The sequence below is a fragment of the Tachyglossus aculeatus genome, chromosome 22 (assembly GCF_015852505.1).
Source record: "Tachyglossus aculeatus isolate mTacAcu1 chromosome 22, mTacAcu1.pri, whole genome shotgun sequence".
Classification (NCBI taxonomy): Eukaryota; Metazoa; Chordata; class Mammalia; order Monotremata; family Tachyglossidae; genus Tachyglossus; species Tachyglossus aculeatus.
The window spans coordinates 20,805,789-20,829,197 of NC_052087.1; the positions used below are offsets into that span (position 1 = coordinate 20,805,789).

Here is a 23,409-nt window from a genome sequence, read left to right on the forward strand (position 1 = left end):
TAGTGGTCAAAAGCTGCTTTTGTCCCCTGCCCTCATCCCACTACCCTAAAAGAGAAGTCAGCAGAAAGTCTGCATTAAGGCTAAGCCTCAGTTCTGTAACCATACTTTTTTTCCAGCACTCCAAAACTCCCTCTACTAATGCATAAGGATATACTCCCAAAAGACCATACTATCTCACCACCATCCGTTTATCAATTCAACACATCATTATGTTCCTCCGCATAGAAATAATATAGCTTTTTTTCATTATATCTCCAAACAGCCTACTGGATAATTCCTAGTTTTCTTGTTTGACCCTCTTACAAGAAGCCTCAAAAATCATGGGCCAAAGTAATTCCTTTTTTTCTTCCAAATATTTGTTGGACCAAAGTACATCTTCCTGATCCTACGGATCCAAATCAATTGCTTACTGTTCAGCTCTTTAACCATGCTAATACCCCCAGGGATAATTTATTAGGATTTGTTGGAAAAGAGTAATATAAGGATTTATTGAGGGTTTCCTGTCTCTTCTTCAGCACGTCTGTTTTCCAGCTAAATCTGAAAATTCAGGAAATTTGATGCTCTGAAATTTGATGCTTATTCCAGAAAAGAAAGCTGGGTTTCAAACAAGTTTCAAGTTTCTCCACTCTGAAACCTAAAATCTTAATTCAAAGGGCCTGTAAGCTGGGGATGGGATGACTCTGGGGACTATTCTGACATTTATCCTCAGGAACTTGGTGGAACCCCAAACTTCCTGTGCAAAACAAAAGCTGATGGACAAAATGTGATGACTCGACAAAGAGAGGTAATGCCAGTGAAGGAGGGTCAGCCACTGTCCCTCATCCATTTACTTCCTGCACTCATTCTGATCTTCCAGACACAATCAAGGATATGAGGGAGAAAAAGGAACTAGTATGCTTAGTGGAAAGAGCTCGGGCCTGGGAATCACAGGATCTGAATCTTAATCCCAGCTCTGCCACTTGCCTACTGTGTGAGCTTCGGCAGTTCACTTGGCTTCTCTGTGCCTCTGTTTCCTCAGCTGTAAAATGGGGATTAAATACCTGTTCTTCCTCCCTCAGACTATGAGCCCCACATGGGACAGGGACTTGTATCCAATCTGATTATATCATACCTACCCCAGAACTTAGTACAGTGCTTGGTACAAGTAAACACTTTACAAATATCATTATTATTGTTAGTATTAATAATAAAAGAAAGGCAGGGGAAGAGAAAGAAGGAAAGGGGAAATGGTGCCCTACTCCTGTGAGTACAGATGTGTCTTTTCAGTTCTGGAATTATGATAACTAGAACACCTGTGAAAAGAAACAGCAACACGTTGAAGAATATTGCATCATGGAACGTTTGTTCATCTTTGTATTAGAACCTTGCTCTTTCCTCTTGTTCACACTATTTGTAAATATTGTTTGTCATCCTCCATCCCACTCGTATGACTGTGAGCTCACTGAGGACAGGGAGAACGTGTCATGCTCCTTCTGTATTTTCCCAAATTCTTAGTACTGTGTTCTAACCAGTAGGCCTCCAATAATCAACCAATCAATGGTATTTTTTGATCACTTACTGTGTGCAGAGCACCATACTAAGCACTTGGGAAAGTACAGTACAACAGGGTTGGTAGATACAATACCTGCCCACAAGGAATTTAGAGTCTACAAGTGGAGACAGGCATTAAAATAGATTAGGGATAAGGAAAATAGTACAATATAAGCATATTTATGTAAGAACTGTGGGACTGGGGTGAGTATCAAAATGGTTAAGGACATAGTTGACACAGAGGGGAGAATGTATAGGGGAGATAAAAAGGTCTAGTCAGGGAAGGCCTCTTGAAGGAGATGGGATTTTAGGGGAGTTTTGAAGATACATTGTCAGATATGAAGTGGGAGGGAGCTCCAAGTACACGGGAGAACACATGCAAGGGGTCAGTGATGAGACAGACGAGATTGAGGTAAGAGCTTAACAAATACCATCATCATCATCATCATTGAGGTACAGAGAGTAGGTAGGTGTTAGAGGAGCAAAGTGTGAGGGTTGGGTTTAGTAGAAAATCAGCGAGATTAGGTAGGAGGGAGAGAGCTGATTTACTGTCTTAAAGCCAATAGTAAGTTTCTATTCGCTGCAGAGATGGATGGGCAACCACTGGAGGTTTCTGAAGAGTGGGGAGATAAGGACTGATGGTTTTTAAGAAAAATAATCAGCGCATCAGAGTGAAATATGGACTGGACAGGATAGAGACAGGATGCAGCGAGGAGACATGCAGTACTCAAGGTGAGAAATGATAAGTGCTTGCATCACCATGAGAACAGTTTGGATGGAGAGAAAAGGTAGGATTCTAGAGATATTGTGAAGATAGAACTGGTAGGATTTCATGGCAGATTGAATGTGTGGGTTGATGAGAAAGATGAGTTAAGGATAATGTCAAGGTTACAGGTTTATGAGATAGGGAAAATTTTGGTGCTGTCTACAAGTGACAGGAAAAAAATGGGGAGGACATGATTTGGGTGGGAAGAGGAGTTCAGATTAGGACATGGTAAATTTGCAGTGTCAGTGGAACGTGCAAGTAAAGATGTCCTAACAGGAAGGAGGAAATATGACACTGCAGAGAAGGAGAGAGGTGAAGACTGAAGATGTAGAGTTGGAAATCATCCACATAGGGATGGTAGTTAAAGCCATGAGAATGAATGAGTTCTCAAAAAGGAGAAGGTGTAGATGGAGAATAGAAAATGAGTCAATACCACCAAGAGATTGATTTATTTAGACAAGTCTCTAACACAAGATTAGTGTCCACTCTAGGACCAGTTATCCAGTGGTGGAGGAAGTCATTCAAATTCTGGTTTCTACTCCATTTCCCTCTTTATACCTCTTTGGAGTCATTTCACTGTTCATTGGCACTTCTATCTGAGGGTGAGTAGGGAAAAGGGATTGGAGGTAGGGTGGTTTAGTGGAAAGAACATGGACCTGGGAGTCGGAGGATCTGAGTTCTAATTTTGGTTCTGCCACTTGTCTGCTGTGTGTCCTTAGGCAAGTCACTTACCTTCTCTGTGCTCAGTTACTTCATCTGTAAAATAGAGATTAAGACTGTTAAGCCCCATATGGGACATGAACTGTGTCCAATGTGATTAGCTTGTATGTACCCCAGTACAGTGTCAGGTACACAGTAATTGCTTAAATACAATAAAAAACAAACTTCAAGCTGATGAATTTTATTCTTGTGAGAAATCCTAATCAGTAGTTTAGTGGGAGAGAAGATTGGATATTTTGGCTAAAATGATTGTCCATACTGGATTATCCATGTATTTCAATTATCCATGCTCTCCATGTTTTATAGGCATTGACTATATCCTCCAGGAAGTCTTACGTGACTGATCTCTCACCTCATTGCCCTATTTCCTCTCGCTGTGTTACCTATGCACTTGAGTTCATAGAGCCAAACCCTTGGGAACTTAGCCCACCTCCACCCCGACAGCAATTGTGAACGTGGTTTTACAATTTTGTTGCTTCTCTGTCCTGTAATTTATTTCAATATCATAAACCTTCCACTAGAGGGCAGGATCATGTCTACCTACCCTATTGTACTTTCCCAAGTGCTAGTACAGTTCTCCCCACACAGTAAGCGCTCAGTGTATACCGCCAATTAACTAACTAAAATAGAGATTTAGCCTTCTGCCTCCGGACAGATGCATAAGTAAATCTCTCCGGGCAGTAGGTTATTCATTCCTATTTTACAGCTCTCCAGGGATGGAAGAATCCATAACCTCCCATGGTGGCTAACTGGCTGACAAGACATTTTTTCCTAATGGGCAAACCAACCCCTGCTATAATTTAAACCCATTTCCCCTTGTTCAATCCTCTGTGAACATAGAGAACAATTGTCATCATCCTCCTTTAAAGTGCCTCCTTTTACTTGAAATCTGCTATTAAGTCATCTCTTTTCCAAGTTAAACAATCCCAATAGACTTAATCTTTCCTCTTAGGAGCTATTTTCCATCTCTAATTATTGTGGTCACTAACCCTTGGACTCTTACCAGATTTTCAACATTCTTTTCACACTATGGTGACCAAGCTGGACACAATAGTCCAATAAGGATGATTGGGAATTGACTGTTCATTGGAAAAATGTCTGGATTCTAGGTTAATGTGAGGGCCCCATGAAAGGGAAAGCTGTATTCAAGAAGCAGCAGCATGACCTAGTAGAAAGAGCACTAGGGAAGAAGCGTGACCTAGTGGATAGAGCACGGGGCTGGGAATCACAAGGACCTGGGCTCTGCCACTGGTCTGCTGTGTGACCTAGGGCAAGTCATTTCACTTTTCTGTGCCTCAGTTCCCTAATCTGTAAAATGGGGATTAATACTGTGAGCCCTATGTGGGACAGGGACTGTATCCAACCTGATTAACTTGTATCTACTCCAGAGCTTAGTTCAGTGCCTGGCACTTAGAAATCACTTAACAAATACATAAAAAAGCATAGGCCTGGAAGTCAGAGGACTTGGGCTCTAATCGTGGCTCCACCTCTTGTCTGCTGCATGACCTTTGGCAAATCACAACTTCACTGGGTCTCATCTGTAAGTGTATTGTTTCCAACCTCGTCTTATACTTACCTTAGCACTTAGTAGAGTGCCTGGCACAGAGTAAGCACTTAAATAACCCCCCCCAAAAAGGAAAAAAGTACCTAAATCCATGTGTTCTAGAAGAACCAGTGTCCAATTGTCGGAAATTCTGCTAATGAATGCATGTCTGCTGCCTTTGAGGGTTAAAGAAAAAAAGACACACCCAGGAGATTTATCCTCATCATTTGCCCTTTTTCCATAAATCAATTGTAAGCCTCCAAGTCCTCTCATTTTCATCAAGCACAATTTTCCAAAGACTACTGAGGTCTCATGGGAATTCCTTCCTAGAGTTCCAAATACCTACCTATCTTGATTGAATGGGGGAAAATGCTGTTTCCTCATGGCAAAGTGTCATCCCCAACTAATTCTGACTTACATTACAAATGAGGAATGTAGGGAAGTAATCGATTGCAACCCACATCTCATCAACTCTTTCAAGGTAGAATTGATTCTACAAAGCCTGCTGGGTTGCATGATGGATAGGTGAGTAGATAGGGTCAGGGTACCAGTTTCTAATTCTAAATGCTGCTTGAGCAATTTTTTGGGTTTCAAATCCTAAAGTTTACCATGTGCATAAGGGATGGTTTAACTGCCGTCCTCCTTGGAGGCAGAGCTAGACTTAATGACCTTTCACACTCCTCCTGACATATAATTCCATCATTATTTCTTGATAAACTCTGTTAGCCTGCAAGACACTCACTCGAGCAAGGGGCATGGTGAAGGCTACATTTCATCTCAAGAGTTTGACTTGGATTTTGCCTGGCAGACAACACCAGGACATCAAGTCCCTAAATCCTGCTTTACAGAACACGTAATGTGTCCTATGATATGGGCAAACTGAGAATCATTTCTTCCAACCCACGTCACACTGTACCCAGACAGACTGTTGTTGTCAGAAAAGCGTTAAGTAACTCTGCCATCACATTCTATTCAAAACACATAGTGAAAACAAATGTTTTTCAGAACTGAGTGTAGATTGTCTATGTGTACCAGGAAAGGGAAAAGCACCACAGCTCCATAAAATGTAATTGTAAATGTACTTGTCTGGGAATGCTTCTTTTTGAGATCTTAAAGTATAGGTTTTCCTTGGACCGCTTATCCTAGTCAATGAGAATAGTTGGATCTCTGAAAGGCATGACCTGGAGGATAAAGCACAGGCCTGAGAGTCAGAAGGACCTGGGCTCTAATTCCAGCTCCACCACTTGTCCCCTCTGTGACCTTGGGCAAGTCACTTAACTTTGTCTGTGCCTCAGTTACCTCATCTGTAAAATGGGGATTAAGACTGTGAGCCTCACATTGGACATGGATCTTGGCCAACCTGATGAGCTTGTATCTCCCCCAGTGCTTAGTAGAGTTTTTAGCACATAGTAAGCACTTAAATACCATAAAAACAAAACAAAACTGTATTCCACTGATATTCCCAAGGGAGTTAGAATGCCTGGCATGGAAGTCTTGTTATTTTGGCTTTATTAGCCCCAATCACCCAAAATCACCCCAGCAACAGAGAGTGGCAGTGACTAGGCTCTGTCCCCTCCTCTCCGACGATTTCCTAGTTCAGCTTGCATTTGCATTTAGTGCCTCTGGACAAATGAAATATCTTTTTCCCACAAAGGTCTTCACCATCCAAAGATAATGAGACCAACCAGTGATGTAATTCACACTGAAAACTGAAATCTTTTCATTCCTTTCCAACCAATGGAATTAACCCCCCTGATGTTTTCCAGTCTTTTGCTTCTGTGAAAGAGACAGTATCTCTGTGAAATTATGCTTGGGTCACACACACTGTTATTTATTCGTCCGGCAGCAATTTGGAGGCTGTGGCTTACAATTAGCTACTTGATCTTAATCAGTATTATCCTTGGCCCCTAGAACACTGTGTCTTTTGGATACCACTTTTCCGGGATTTGAATGGCCTATTTATTCAGACAATTGGGGCTGTTTGTGCACAGGATACTGGGAATCTTAGTTAAATCCCCCAAAAGTATTGCCATTCTGCCTTCTGTCTGAAATCAATCCAGTACATCCCCAAGTTACCCTTCATCTCCAGGTGGCTGAAGATCAGAAGGATGTCCTTGGTCTTCCTCTCTGTGGTCCCCTTGACAGTACGCAGATGAACCAGTTAAGCAGACAGTCTTCCCTGGGACTCACTACACACTGAGCAGGAGAAGAATATCTGCAAGCTGGGTCTATACCCCACTTTCAATAATGCAATTAAAATGTTCAGTAGGGAAATTGCTGAAATTGGCTCCACGGCTTCCAATGGTAACCCGGGGAAATCTGCCAGCATTAAGGAGGCAGAATGGTGATGAAATACAGCCCTCTACTCCCAAATATAGTTTGATTAGTTCACCTAGACCCCCTCCTCTACCCAGACCCCCTAGAGGGAAGTGTTACCCTGCCACTACATAGTATGAAATCTGCAGAGATTGTGCGGTGGAAACTGGAAGGGGACTCTGACTGCTAGCAAGAAGCGAGATGAAATGTTAAATAAAGTGTTAAATGGCCTAAACAAAGGGGCTGAAGATCCAGTTGGAAAGTCTTCATCTAATCCTGAGGGATGAGACTCCAAGAGCAGATGGACCCCGGAGGCCCTTGCAATACAATGACATTTTTAAGTTGTTGGGAAAAGGCACAAGGCTTTGGACAGAGGCTAAATTCAACCCTAACCCTAAATCAGTTTGAATAGCCCCATATGTCTCTGTCTATATCACATGTACTATACCATAATTATATAGCATAATTATGCTATTTATTAAGCATTTACTATGTGGTAAGCACTGTTCTAAGTACTGGGATAGATGCAAGTTCATCACGTTGGACGCAATTCCTGCCTCACATGCGGCTCACGGTTTTAGTAGGAAAGAGAACAGGGATTACTAATAATAATAATGGTGGTATTTGTTAAGCACTTACTATGTGCCAAGCAACGTTCTAAGCGCTGGGGTAGATACAAGGTAATCAGGGTGTCCCACGTGGGGCTCACAGTCATAATCCTCATTTTACAGATGAGGTAACTGAGGCATTGAGAAGTTAGGTGACTTGCCCAAAGTCACACAGCTGATAAGTGGTGGAGCCAGGATGAGAACCCACAACCTATGACTCCCAAGCCCATGCTCTTTCCACTAAGCCACACTGCTTCTCTGGGATTGAATTTCATTGTACGGAAGAAGAAACTAAAGCCCAGAAAAGTTAAGTGATTTGCCCAAGGTCACACAGCAGGCAAGTGGCCGTGCTGGGATTAGAACCCAGGTCTTCTAACTCCCAGGCCAGTGCTCTTTCCACTAGATCACACTGCTTCTGATCTTTTTTCTTATCCTCTTTTCAAATCATTCCTCGGTCCATAAGCTTCTCATGGGCAGGGAACATGTCTATAAACTCTATAGCATTGTCCTGTCAAAAGCACTTAGAACAGTGCTGTGCACCCATTAAGTGCTCAACTGATTGACTGATGAGAATCAGCATGCCTGGTGGTTAGTGCGAGTCAGAAGAAACTGTACTCTAATTCTGGCTCCACCACATTTCTGCTGTGTGACCTTGGGCAAGTCACTTAACTTCTCTGTGCCTCAGTTACCTCATCTGTAAAATGAGGATTAAAACTGTGAGCCCCATGTGGGACAGGGACTGTGTCCAACCTGATTACCTTGTGTCTACATCAGCACTCAGAACAGTGCCTGGAACATAGTAAGCACTAAAATTCCATTAAAAAAATTAATTCCTCTGATCTAGAGCTTAAGAATCATAATATGCCTGTAAGAATCCTTGGCACTTAAAGCTCAGCACCACTCAGTTCTTCAGTTCTGGACAGGCCATGGCTCAGAACCTGACTTGTCACATGGCCCTGGCTTGTCTGCCTGGTGTTTAGCTACTCACTTTTAGATTTAAGAGTCATTTATTCGGCTAGTGTAGCCTAATGAACACATTCAAATAACTCTTGTAACAAAGGAGGGCATATTGGTCCAAGGAAACTTTGAAGGTGTTCATCTGCGGTACTGTTGGTTGTCACCATTCACTGACCCAAAAAAAACAAAAACCCAACAATCTGTCCTTTGCTGGTAAGTACTGGCATGGTACCTTCAACTGCAATAAAGGATGTGTAACAAAGCCCAAGCAGACCCCTGTTAAGTCCAAGACCTCAGAATCCCAATGAAAAGCTAAAATTTGTCATTGTTGACAGACCAAAATCACCATTTTGCCTTAGGAAAAGTCACTTGAGATAGCTAAGGCCAAGCCAAATAATTCATAAGGTTGTTCCTTCTCTTCCTGCAATTGGGCAGAAACCATCTGCACACCAGAATGAACCACCATCTGGCAGGGTGTGTACACCCCACCCCCACCCCGCCCCAAAGTACAGTGGGATTGCTGATCATCCTGGGAGTATTTTTTCCCTTGTTTAAAGAAGTGGAGGTCTAAAGGGCCCCTGCCACAGAGAGGAGGTATAGCTGTGAAAGACTACATCAGAAGTCTGTTTACATCCTCTGGAACAACGCAGAAGCTATATAAAGAGACACTATTCCTGTGTGTAAGCCTGGTTCCCTCTGGGGAAAGGAGCTGTGTGAGAGACCAATCCCAAGGGCAGGCCTTTATGGCTGTGCTCGGAAATACCATTTATGGCTGTGCCCTGTTTCCAGCTTATTCAGAACAGCCCTGTAAATAAGTTTACCCCTTTCCCAGCTTCCTTGTCCCCAAGGGGGCACACTCCTAGTTAAATGCATGAAACAAGGCATGCTTTACTACTTAACCAGCATAAAAATTCTAGGCACATATGTATGAAATGACGTCTAAGACTGATTTTACAAGTAATTAAGAAATCTTTGCAAAATGTGCTGTGCTCTTAGAGCAGGTTTCTGCAAATATAAGTTATGTCCAGGTTTCCATATGCACTACGTATTTTGTCCATAAGCAGATTCATCTTTGACAACTAAAACATAGTGGTCATTTCTCTTGGTGATTCTCAATTTCCAGCTCACTGCCCCTGGAGGCTCTTTATCCAAGCAAAATGAAGTGGACTTAAGAGGCATTACACTGACCACATAACATACCATACCAAAACAATCTCATCATATGGCCCACTGAATAGCCACTGATAACATCTCCCGGGGAACTCCAGCTAGTTTTCTATGGTTACCTACTACAGGTCCAAACTTAAGGAGTACTTCCTGGAAGCCCCCAGAGCAGAACTGGACACCATTTCAGAGTGGGTAGTCTTAGGAACACCACCACATATCATACCACAGCACCCTAATTAAACCTACAAAAAAGCACTATTGGGAAATGAAGTGGGGGGACAGGGAAACGTGACCTGAATTATCCAGATTGCCAGATTTCACTGATTGAACAAACTGTTCAACTCCCCACTTGAACTCATGACTCCTTCCACAACAGAACCATGTAAAGGTTCGAATGAAAAGCAGCGCTGTCATTTAACTTTACTGTTCAAATCTCGACAACACCAATGTCTCTTCTGGAATGAAGTGCTGTCCTCCACTTAGCAAATCTAAATTTGTGACTTCGGGTCACTGGACACTGCCCCTTTTGACAGTCCAAAGGTTTTACCATAGGAAGGGCCTGCGGAGCATTTCTGTCCACATCAGGTGGCTGCTTTTGGCTTGTTCCCAGGAAAGCAGATGCTACTACATTGCACAAGTCTAGACCCAGCCCTGGGGTTCACTCTCAATTCTCTGGAAAATGATTTTCCACGTATTTTAAATGAGTGAATATTAAAATCAGTGAAGTAATCGGAGCAGCTAGCTGACACGCAGCACTTGGCATTACAGCATCCCGTCTCTGATTCCAAAATCCAATTTCTCCTCCAGTTACTTCATTTATCATTTTGTAACAGTCCCCTTCCAGGATTTCAAAGACCACAAAGTTTTACTCAATCATAATTCCAGATGTTTAGGTTCTTTTACTAGTCTCAGCAATTTTGTTACTGCAATTATGCTGGGGGCATTGACTTGTTTCTGAAAACATATCTATTTTTCCCTATATGCTACGTATTCTTTTAAGCAAGGAACTTAATGGTAGTTCACTCAGTGCCCAGCAGCGGGTCTCATGTGCCGACCAGCTGAAGGGTTTTCCAGAGCATCCTAGTGGCACCGTAGCGACTTTCATTGTACATGGCTTCATCTGTAGAAATCTACAGTGTTTCTGTAACCTCTTCACTGCAGATTCATTCTCTTTCTTCTCCGCTGCCAAGCCACTGAATAAAGGGTCTGGGGCTAAAGTGGCAACATGGACGTATCCAAATGGCATGCTTGCTAATTTAAGGTAGTGCCCTTAGGCTGACCCAATGGAAAAAACATCAAATGATGTCATGAACTAGGGATCCCTCAGTCAGGAGATCTTAGGGTGATTTCCTTTCATTACTCACCACCTAAAGTCTAATTATCACTCTTCTCCTTCTGACTAGAGAAAAGATTACTAGCTACCCAGGCCACAATGCATCGTTGCTGCATCCACATTAATGCTGTCGTGAAAACCCCCAGTTGTTAATGATTTCTACTGATGTGTGATACTGACTCCCATGTGGAAGCTACAGCATAAATTGTACCTTTCAGCTTAAACTATCCTCATCTCAGTTATCGGGGTAGGCCAATGGTTCTCCCACTGAGAGACCCTAAAATGCACTTGGGGGAAGCGGCATGGCTCAGTGGAAAGAGCACTGGCTTTTGAGTCAGAGGTCATTGGTTCAAATCCTGGCTCTGCCACTTGTCAGCTGTGTGACTTTGGGCAAGTCACTTAACTTCTCTGTGCCTCAGTTACCTCATCTGTAAAATGAGGATTAAGACTGTGAGCCCCACGTGGGACAACCTGATCACCTTTAAACTCCCCAGCGCTTAGAACAGTGCTTTGTACATAGTGAGCACTTAATAAATGCCATCATTATTATTTAGGATGAAATAAATCAGGATTTTCTATTCTTTTTAATTGGTAGGTACTTTTTTTTTAACAGCAGCACTGGAGTTTGGCAGGGTGAAGACTGCTTACTGAGGCTGACTCTGTTGAATTGTCCTTCATTAGGATGCTGAGGAAAGCTTGTGTGGCTTTCGACTGGGCCAGGGAAACAAAAGTAAAATGGAAACTGGAGCAGAGCAGCCAATTATTCTCTCCCTAGACTTTCAAAACTAAATTCTGACCATTGCTAGAGAACTTGTTTTCTCGATTTGTCTTGTACAAAGGCAACAGGAAACTTCAGAAGAAAAAGGGGCCAGATTTTTCCCTCAAGGGAGGCCAGAGAGGATTGGCAAGAGAGAGTTCAGCCCCCCAGCTGAGGAGAAGTCCGGGCTCTCAACATGCTCCTCACCCAACTTGGGCCGGTGTTCAAAGCTGCCCTGGGAGACTGCTCAGAGAGTCTTGCCAGAGCCTCCTCTCCAAAACAGAGGAAGGCTTTCTGCCACAGCAAGCCTTTCAACAGAAGGAAAAAAAAAAAACACCAAAGCATTCACCTTGTCTTGGGATTCATAGCCCTTTCAAAGTCTGGTTCTTACACAAGTCAGTTGTTTACACGTTTTCCTTCTCCTATAATATACCTTAGTGGAAAAGGCTGGAAATTTGGAGACCTGGATTCTCATCCCAAAGTTACAATGGACTTGCTGGGTGATCTTGGACAACTCACTGAATCTCTTTGTGCCTCGATTCTGAGCGTGCAAATTGGGAGTAATATCTACTTCACAGGGGTAGTCAGACCAGGAGTTGGAGCTAGTATTATTTATGCTTCTGACTGTGGGTCCCTGGATAAGCCCCTTACCTTATCTATGCTTATATTTCTACAGCTGGGAAATAGAGGTCTTTACATTCCTCACAAAGTTATTGTGAGAAATGACCCTCATCACTGTGAGCTCTTCAGAACTGACAATGCATTAAATGTTGCTTTATGCAAATTACCTTTAGTGGTTACAAACACTCTCAGCTATCACCTACTGCAATTGTTCATTTGGGAATTTCCAGTGATTCTGAGCAGCATGTAAGCCTCAAAATCATCTGATTTAGTTCTGACAAGTTACATCCAGTGACACTTTCCAGTCATTGATAGACTACTAAGAGGGGGAAAGAGCAAAGTTTCTTCTCTCTTTTTTCCATCTACTGCCCTGGAAAAATGCTGAAGGTGACTTTGGAAACAGAAAGGGAAGTTTTTATACAGAAAAATGTCCCCAAACCCAATTTACTTAAAACATTTGTCAATATACTTTCTAGCTAAGTTATCTGGAAAAAAAGTCTCAATAAAACCAAACTTATGTAGAAGATATTTTTCTTCCTATTGGAGTCAATTAATGCTTTTGCAATTAATCCACTGGCAAGTGTTTCAATTACAGTGCTTCTTTGCCATTCAAAGAGATTCTCAGATGAAAACCAGGGCTTTTGTCTACACAAATGTAGACTTCACAACTGTGAACCCAAGGGTAGGGTCAACATTCCTCAATAAGACTGGTTGTGTAAACAGAGTTGGGATGTCCCTAAGCATCTGTTTGGTGATAATAATAATAATAATGATAATGGTGCTTGTTAATCTCTTACTATGTGCCAAACACTGTTCTAAGCCCTGGGGTGGCAGAACAGCAGAGAAGTGATGTCATGTAGAGTCCAGGAAGCCTGTCACCTTACCACAACAAGACTGGTCACATTGGGAGCCAGGAGGGATCTTCCCAAGCCCCAAGACTGGATCAGTCAATAAATCAATAATATTTATTGAACTGTTACTGTGTGCAGAGCACTATACTAAATTATTTGAAAAGAACAATAGAGTTAGTAGACATAATTTCCGTCCTCCAAGAAGTTACAAGCCAGTGAGATTTCTCCAAAGCCTTTCTGCATTTGCTCGTTCCTGTGAACAGTTCCTAGTTCACAGTATTTATGTACATATCTGTAACTTATTTTAAGGTCTGTCTCCCCCTCTAGACTGTCAGTTCCTGGTGGGCAGGGAGCATGTCTGCCTACTCTGTCAGTGCTCTGTACAGTAAGCATTTAATAAATATGATCAATTGATTGAGGAATGCAGCAGTGTTTGCTGCCATTTTATACAACAGCTGTGCAGACATACCAGAGGTGGAGGCCTTTCTAAATGAGAAACACAGTTCTGAAGGGCCCATCACCAATAGGCCCTCGTGTCTGCCATAGGAAGGTTTACCAGACAGCAGCTGCACACAGTTGAGTGCTGGTTAAAGAGCCAATGTCCAGGAATTGCTGGATTGAAATTTCAGGATGAAATCTTGCCCTAGTCCTAGTAAGCTGATGCCATGGACTCATATTTGTCCATTAGCAGTTGGGGTGGAGTTTGGTGCCCCTTCAAACTCTAATAAGCATTTTCACATCTAGAAGAGGAGTTGAGGTATACAGCAGCTGAAAGGTGTCTGTGGTGTTCTTTTTTTTGTAGTAAGGAAGGATTAGTAATTTCACCTTGAAAGTTCTTTTGATGAGCCTTTGAAAATGGCACTGCTATTGGCAAAAACTGCTACCAATGGGCACCTAGCATGCCCCCCGATTGAATATGAAGTCACTGCTTTTCTTCAAGTCTGTCTGCCTTCCCTGTCCATTGATCTCCAGTACAGAAATTCAGAGAAACTTCATGATTTTTAAATTGATCTTTGGGTGATTTTTTTTTATATTAGTTAAGTGCTTACTCTGTGTCAGGCACAGCCAGGGTAGATACAAGCTAGTCAGGTTGGACATAGCCCATGTCCCATGAGGGGCTCATAGTATTAATCCCCATTTAACAGTTGAGGTAACTGAGGTCCAGATAAGTGACTTGCCTAAGGTCACACAGCAGACTGGTTGTTGAGCCAGCATTAGAACCAGAGCCAGCATTCATTCATTCAGTCATATTTACTGAGCACTAACTATGTGCATAGCACTGTACTAAGCACTTGGAAGAGTACAGTAAAATAATGAACAGATACATTCTCTGCCCACAATAAGCTTACAGTCTAAGGGTAGGGGGATGGGGGAGACAGTCATTGATACAAATAAATTACAGATATGTATGTAAGTACTGTGGGGCTGGGAGGGGAGAAGAACAAAGGGAGCAAGTCAGGGTGATGCAGAAGGGAGTGGGAGAAGATGAAAGGGGGAAGAGTGTCTAGGAAGAGATGTGCCTTCAATAAAGCTTTGAAGATGGGGAGAGTAATTGTTGGAATTAAGAAGGGAGGGCACTCCAAGCCAGAAGTGGGTCAGGGGTCAGTGGCAAGATTAAGGCAGAATGAGTAGATTAGCATTATAGGAGCAAAGAGTGCAGGCTGGGTTGTAGTAGGAGAGTAGCGAGGTGAAGTAGGAGGGGGCAAGGTGATTGAGTGCTTTGAAGCCAATGGTGAGGAGTTTTGTTTGATGGGGAGGTGGATGGGCAACCACTGGAGTTTTTTGAGCAGTGGGGAAACATGTCCTGAATGTTTTTGTAGAAAAATGATTCGGGCAGCAGAGTGAAGTGTGCACTGGAGTGGGGAGAGACAGGAGGCTGCAAGGTCAACAAGGAGGCTGATGCAGTAATTCAGGCAAGATAGGATGAGTGGCTGTATTAACGTGAGCAGTTTGAATGGAGAGGAAAGGACGGATTTTAGTGATATTGTGAAGGTGGGACCCACAGGATATAGGTCCTCTGACTCTCAAGCCCTATCCACTAGGCCATGCTGCTTCTCAGCATGATTGTGTGCCCAAATAGAGTATACAGTTAAGTTTAAGTGCTCTTTCTCAACTGTCTAATTCTAAGTCTATAAAAGTCAAAGTGGCCTTTTCCATACCAAAGTAACTTCATCCTATGGACCCCCAAATGGCCACAGATAACTTCTCCCTGGGTTCCTCAAATAGCTGTCTCCGGTTGTGTATTGCAGGTCCAAACAGGCCACCAAATTAAGGAGTCCTTTCTGGGAGCCTCTTGAGCAGAGTTGGGCACCAATTCAGAGTGGGGCTTCTCAGGAACAAGCACCACACATAACAAGTCTTAGCCAACCAACCCTCCATACGCCACGTTCCCCATGTGAGCGGAGGCTGCGATCTACAGCGGCCATACCCAAGCATCATACTCACAGTTCTCACAGTGTTTGCCCGTGTAGCCAGCCAGGCAGGCACACCTGTAGGATCCAACTTTGTCTAGGAGGCACGTGCCGTCATGAAAACACGGGGATGAAGAACAAGCTGCAAGAGAAAAGACAAGTCCATTCCAGAGTAGGTTTTCTTAGTTTTTGGGTGCTGCATCAAGTTCTGTAATTTTTCCCAAACATATAGGAAAAAAACCTTCATTTGCTGGAGTTTTGTTGTTGTTGTTTTTAAGAGAAGTAGCATGGCATAAGGGAAGGAGTGCAAAACAGGAAAACAGGAAACCTGGGTTCTAATCCTAGCTCCTCCACTTGCTTGCTGGGTGACCTTGGGCAAATCACTTACTCTCTCTCTGACTCAGTTTCCTCATCACTAAAATGGGGATTATAATGCCCGTTCTTCCTTCCCCTTTGACTATGAGTCCACTGTGGGACGGGGAGAGTGTCTGACCCCGTTGCCTAAACCCTTAGCATAGTGTTTGGCAGAGAGTAATCATGATTACATAACTTTACTCTCAAGAGGTACTTAGTGAATGTTTCTGATCCTGATAATGATAAATCAGACAAACTTGGGCAGTGACATCTCCACAAGAATGCATTTGAGAGGAAGAGTACATGTGCAGTTTTTAACATGCTCAATTGAGGTAACTGTGAATGCCCTGAGATACTTCTGCAAGCAATTAAAAGCCCTTAGCTACCAAAAAAAACCCATTCACTGTGACAAATACACAGAGTGCAGGTTGTAATGTTTATTGATTGGTTGATATTTTTGATCAGATCTACCAGTGACCCAGATGTTTTCCTGCTTGCTTACAAACATCTCTGAAGTTCACAAATTAATCTCACAGATGTGTAAACTGATACTCAAAGACCAAACAGACTTGCTGTAAGGTCATCAGTGAAACTTCAGGAAGAGCAGGATTAGAATGAAGTCCTCCTGCTTGAACTGTGATTATAGCCAACATCTTCTTGGAGCACTCAACAGTTCTCTCATTTTCCAGACCTTGGAATTTAGGGTTTCCATGTCATATGATTGGTCATTCATAGCAGGCTAAATGAAATGGAGTTGTCAGCATTTCTTAAAACAATAATCTTGTCAGGCCTAACAGAACTCAGGACTCAGCACCCTTTTTAAGTTCATCTTGAAGGTGAACTGTCAAAATTTATAACTTGGTTAAATTCCCATTTACTTGTGGTAGGGGAAGGAGGGGGGCAGCCACAAACAAGAAGCATGTTCAGTCTGTTTTTTCTTCAGGACTCTGAGGTCCAACAGAAAAACAGGTGCCAGTATGCTGTGCCTCCTGGAAGCCACTCGGGAAGTCAGTCAGTCAGACAGTCAATCACATTTGCTGAGCACTTACTGTGTGTGAAGAGCTGTACTAAGAGCTTGGGAAAGTATAATAGACACATTCCCTTCCCACACCAAGATGCTTTCAGTTTGCTCTTTGAGCTTTTCTGTTAAAAGGGCTCTCAAATGACTAAGGCCCAGCAGGTGAAGAACCAGAACTCATTTTTTTTTTGTATTTATTAAGTGCTTACTATGTGCCAGGTAATGTACTAAGCACTGGGATAGATGCAAGATAATTGTGTTGAAACAGTCCCTATCCCGCATAGATCTTCTAGACTGTGAGTCCGTTGTTGGGTAGGGACCATCTCTATATGTTGCCAACTTGTACTTCCCAAGCACTTAGTACAGTGCTCTGCACACAGTAAGTACTCAATAAATATGATTGAATGAATGAATGAATCTCACAGGCTTGAGTGTTAAAGACAGAAATGTGTCCCCATGCATTGGGCTTAGCTTTCACGATAATGGATCCCAGTATTTTGTCTCTTGCAGGTCACTCTGTAAAGGGCAACCCATTCTGCCCCATCCAAATTGGGTAAATGAAAGACAGATTGATACCTTTCGGTGGGAAAAACCTGTGTGGTTTCCCTCCAAGCCAAGCACTGCCTTTCTTGGTCCCATTTTCCTGACAGCCCACAGTTTTACCTTAGAAGTGCCAGTCTCAGTGCAAACATCTCCCAGGGCCTGCTCCCTAGCAGTGAGGCAGTGGAAGTGCGTACCACATCCCTGAGGGGGATGGAGGGAGAGGGGACGGAATTCAGTGACAAGGTCTTGTGAACTAAAATCGCCACACTGGCTACCTCAAAGGAGAAACTGGCAAGGAATTGGTCATGTGAAGAGGACCTTATGACCTCCCTGGATAGTCTACAGGAAGGAGAGGAAAATCTTCTGCACAGTATCCTGGAATACCTATGTCTCCTCTGAGGGCCAGAGCCTGTCAGGAGGCATTTCCATTGCCCGTTCATTAATAATTATGGTATTTGTTAAGCACTTATTATACATCAAGCACTGTACTAAGCGCTGGAGTAGATTAAGAATAATTAGGTCTCATATGGAGCTCACAGCTTAAGTGGGAGAGAGAACAGAATTCCCATGTTGCAGATGAGGGAAATGAGGCCCAGAGAAGTTTATGATCTTGGGCAAGTCACTTCTGCAGATAAGTGGTGGAGCTGGAATTAGAACCCAGGGCCTCTGACTCCCAGACCTGTACTTTTTCCATTAGGCCATTCTGCTTAAATGATGAGAAGCCGTATGACATAGTGGATAGAGCACGGGCCTGGGAGTCAGAAGGTCATGGACTCTAATGCCAGCTCCATCACTTATCTGTTGTGTGACCTTGGGCAAGTCATTTCACTTCTCTATGCCTCAGTTACCTCATCTGTAAAATGGAGATTGAGACTGTGAATGCTATGCACAACAGGGACTGTATCCAATGCAACTTGCTTGTATCCACTGCTGTGCTTAGTATAGTGCCTGGCACAGAGAAAATGCTTAGCAAATACCATAATAATAATTATTTTTATGAAATTAATGCTTGTTTTGTCCTCATCAAACCCAGACCATCCCCAGGAATGAGCAGAGCACAGGACTAGAGCTAATTGCTTGGAGGGCTTCACTGGGGGTTGGGGACACTTTCTGCAATCAGGATGACCCCTGCATAGGACCCTTTGGCTGTATTTCCTTTGGAGTCTTTTGTTTCTGGCTGCTAGCTAGTCCTATTCCCTTAGTTTTCAGAGGATAAGAACAAGTTGGTCGATCAGGTAACTTGCCCAAGATTTGTCAAGAAGGTGATGGCAGATGTGGGATTACAACTCCCCAATCTCTGCATTCTCCTTCCTCTCCTAGTCTGGTTCTGTGTCTAAATTGAGCTCTACAGCATTTCATTCAGGACTTTGTCAGCAAAGTGAACCCTGAATAAGTGTTCCAATGGTGTATGTGTTTGCATCTTAATCATAATAATAATGATAAATATGGCACTCATTAAGCACTCACTATGTGTAAGGCATGGGGTGGATACAAGCAAATTGGGTTGAACTGTCCCTGACCCATCTAGAATGTGAGCCCGTTGTTGGGTAGGGACTGTCTCTATATGTTTCCAAGCACTTAGTACAGTGCTCTGCACGCAGTAAGCACTCAATAAATATGATTGAATGAATGAATGAATGAATGAGCTTGCAGTCTTAATCCCTATTTTACAGATAAGTGAACTGAGGCCCAGAGAAGTGAAGTGACTTGCCCAAGGTCACACAGCAGACAAGTGATAGAGCCAGGATTAGAACCCATGACCTTCTGACTCCCAGGTTCATTCTCTATCCACTACGTCATGCAGCTTCTCGCCAGCATGCCAGCTCACCAGTCCAGGTCTGCCTGCTGCAGTTGGCATCTAACATTCAACTCTGAAAGTGCATTTCCTGATAGGGTTAGGATAATAATAAGTAATAATGTTGGTATTTGTTAAGTGCTTACTATGTGCCAAGCACTGTTCTAAGTGCCTGGGGAGATACAAGGTAATCAGGTTGCCCCACGTGGGGCTCACAGTTTTAATCCTCATTTTACAGATGAAGAAACTGAGGCCCAGAGGAGTGAAGTGACTTGCCCAAGGTCACACAGCAGACAAGTGGCAGAACTGGGATTAGAATCCACGACCTCTGACACCCAAGCCTGGGCTCTTTCCACTGAACCACACTGCTTCTTCAATGACTATGACCTTAAAGTTTCCTGGGTCCACCTTGCTTTTATTACTAGTAGTAGTAATAATAATAATAGTAATAATAATTGTGTTATTTGTTAAGCACTTGCTATGTGCCAAGCACTGCTCTAAGCACTGGAATAGATACAAAGTAATCAGGTTTTCCCACGTGGGGCTCACAGTCTTAATCCCCATTTTACAGATGAGGTAACTGAGGCCCAGGGAAGTGAAGTGACTTGCCCAAGGTCACACAGCAGACAAGTGACAGAGCCAGGCTTAGAACCCATGTCATCTGACTCCCAAGCCCATGCTCTTGCCACTAAGCCACACTGCTTCTTTAGTCTCCCCGTTTCAGTCCCACAAAATAGCTATTGGGGTATCCAATGCCAACCTTTCTTTACAAATTTTCCACCCAGAAGAGAACCAGACATGGGTGGGGAGGGAAGTACATGGAGAAGGGGGAGGAAAAGGGAAACCAGCATTGCAAGTGGACGGAGCAAAAGACTGATGACAAAATTTCAACTACAGTATACCTCTCCTCATCTCCTTACTCCCTCCCAAACACATATAATGACAGGTAACAATAAGTGTGGTACTTGTTAATTGCTTATTGGGTGCCAAAAACTGGGAAAAGCATAGGGTAGATAGAATATAATCAGATTAGACAAAATCCCTGGAGCTCATAATCTAAGGGAGAAGGAGAACAAGTACTGAATCCCTCTTTAACAAATGAGGAAACAGGTACAGAGAAAGGACTTGCCCAAAGTCTCATAGCAGGCAAGTGAGGGAGCCAGGATTAGAATCTAGGCTCCTGACTCTCAGTCTTAGGTTCTTTCCAGAACTTGAAGTAGCAAGGTCGTGTTGGGGTAGCAAGCGGGTTGGGGGAGAAGTGGGTGGCACACGGGAAGCTTTCAAAGCCAGTTGTAACACTGCTGGAATGGAGGGATCAGTCAATCCCAATATATTCCAAATAAAGAAGCTAATTCTGGAGAATCTTCACGTTAACAAACCACACAATTGCATTCTCACTTCTACCTGTGTGGGTTGCTGTTGACAACACAGCATGCAGAGTTTTAATGAGGATGAACAATGACAAAGATAGCCAAGAAAGAATTACTCTGATCCAAGGCATTGAAGCCCCATGTGAGTTTTCACTTCCTTTACCTGTGATTTCCTCAAAGATGGCGTGGAAACCATCAAAGTTCTTAGAGCCGTCCGACTGGAAGAGAACATGGAGAGAGTTTCCAGTGCTTCGGATAGGTGCCGGTCTTTCATTGCCACAAAAGCGTTTGATTATCCTGCTGTCTCCATTGTCCCCATCACGGATCTCCACATAGTCATATTGGCACATGTAATCGAACTCCAAGCTCAACATGACAAACCTGTGGGCACAAAGAGGGCAGAAATTAGACTAAGGCCATTAACCAATATCAGCTGTTGATCAGTTACACTGTATAGAGCATTGCACTGGGATGCTTGGGAGAGTACAGTAGAGTTGGTAGACACGATCTCTGCTCTAAATGAACTGGCAGTCTATAGTGAGAGAGACAAGCATGAAAAGAAATTAGAGGTAGGGGGACTGCAACAGAATTTAAAGAAAAAGTCATAAGTGTTGTGGGGTGGGAGGTGGAGGATAAAGGAACAAGCAGCAAATACATCTGTCAGTTATCAGAGACAGCCTCATAACTGTGTTCAGATTAGATCTGAAAACCTCATCACCCTCTCATAATAATACTAGTAATAATAATAAATAATTGTGTTATTTGTAAAGCGCTTATTAGGTGACAGGTACTGTACTAAGCACTGAGGCAGATACAAGCATATTGGATTGGACACAGTACTATCCCACTTGGGGTTCACAGTCTCAATACCCATTTTACAGTTGAGGTAAATCAGGCACAGAGAAGTGAAGTGACTTGCCTGAGGTCACAAAGCAGACAACTAGCAGAGCTGGGATTACGACCCATGACCTCCCGACTCCCAGGTCTGGGCGCTATCCACTACTCTATGCCACTTCTCATACTCCATGCTGTTTGAGCCAGGGGAATAAAATGGTACAGCTAGGGCCTACTTGAAGGAAAGAGAAGCCCCACTAGACTGTGAGCTCATCATAGGCAGGGAAGGTGTCTATCAAGAGCAGCAGCACGGCACAGTGGCTAGAGCATGTGCCTGGGAGTCTGAAGATCATGGAGTCTAATCCTGGCTCCGCCACTTGTCTGCTGTTTGACCTTCGGCAAGTCACTTCACTGTACCTCAGTTACCTCAACTGTAAAAATGGGGATTAAGACTATGAGCCCCATGGGGGACAACCTGATTATCTTGTATCTTCCCCAGGGCCTAGAACAGTGCTTGGCACATAGTAAGCACTTAACAAATACGATAATTATTATTATTATTATTGTACCTTATGGTCCCAGGCTGCCTTTGCCACCATATCTACTCCCACCCACCCCCTCCAGAAACCTACTCACTTGTCAGCACCCCACCTTCCCCCTCTCCAAAGCCTGCTGGCCCTAGGGCAGTGGAGGAGATGGGGACTGCTGCCATTCCTGCTAGAAATTAGTTTTACTTTCCACACTGCCTAGGATACCATTTAACACAATCCAGAATTCTGCCCAGAGGCCCTCCCAGAAGTTGCTCCACAAATTCCCAGGGGATCCTAAAGAGAAGTTTCCAGCTGGACTCCCAAGGGAAAGGCAGGTGAACCGCAGCAGGGTTCACAGCAGCCTTTGATTGTTGGGTTTTCTTTTGAAGACAGATGCACTCAGGCATTAGATTGTGTAAGAATTTTAATGGTGACCAGATCTCACTTGCTTAAATTTAGTAACAAAGTAAATCCTCCAGAGGCAAGTAGGGGGAGTGGCACCCAGCCCCTCTATGGGAAAGACTGAAACTCATCTATAAATGCAAACCACAGTTTAGAAAGCACCTTCCTCCTCCCTGGGCTGCAACCAGGAGCCCAAGAGTCCCCTGTTCTTTACAAGCAAAGAAAAATGGAGCTGAAAGCCCAGAGCTGAAGACAAACAAGCAATACCTGCTGAACCGTCTGCATCAGCAAAACCTGAGTTGAACATCTCCTGGAGACCCAGGTGCAGGAAAGACACATCTATAATCTCTTGGGTTTGGCTTTTCTGACCCAGCATGACCTGAGTCATTGATAAAATGGACATTGTCTCAGCACCACCCATGTGTGCATCCAGCAGCTGACACCTATGCTTTACTAGTTGCAGTGCCACATAATGCAATGGGGGCACAGGAGGTAAAAATGTGGCATGGAAGGGTGATGTTTTTTAAGACAACTGCAGGCCTGACCTGCCAGCAATTTGGATATCATTGTAGGGGTGATTGAGAGGTGATCCACAGAAGATTCTACCCACCTGAATCATCCTTCAGCAAGTCTAAGCCTGAGGAGTTCAGCTCAGCTGATCCTCCTTCTAGCCTTCTGTTAGCATACATCAGGGTTAAGGGTTTGAGTTGATTGTTCTACCCTCAGTAGGAGAGATCCCTATGGTTGAGTTTCTCCGACAATCTCAAGAGGAATCAGAGCTAGCTGGAGAGGCTTTTCCCTGGGGCCTTTACCAGCTTGAAGGGGCAGCTCCCATGGAGAAGGGAGAGAAACAGCTCCAAGATTCCTTGTCAAATCTAGTTCCTTGCTCCCATGAGATGTGGTCCTCTTTGCTGCTCCCACAGTGTCCTGCTGATTTCCACCCTGGGCATCGGAAGTCCCCAGGAGAATTAGTAAAGAACTGT

At 43.5% G+C, this 23,409-nt stretch overlaps 1 protein-coding gene across 2 annotated transcripts in view; it reads right to left on the reverse strand.

Annotated features, from left to right (window-relative positions):
• PAMR1 (peptidase domain containing associated with muscle regeneration 1) overlaps positions 1-23,409 on the reverse strand; it is a 72,452-nt gene that overhangs the window by 15,201 nt on the left and 33,842 nt on the right. For both annotated transcript variants that reach the window (XM_038764957.1, XM_038764958.1), the window contains exons 5-6: positions 20,824-21,041; positions 15,615-15,722 (exon numbers count right to left, since the gene is read on the reverse strand). In XM_038764957.1, the coding sequence (XP_038620885.1) occupies positions 15,615-15,722; positions 20,824-21,041 (326 nt within the window). The remainder of the gene's footprint in view (positions 1-15,614; positions 15,723-20,823; positions 21,042-23,409) is intronic.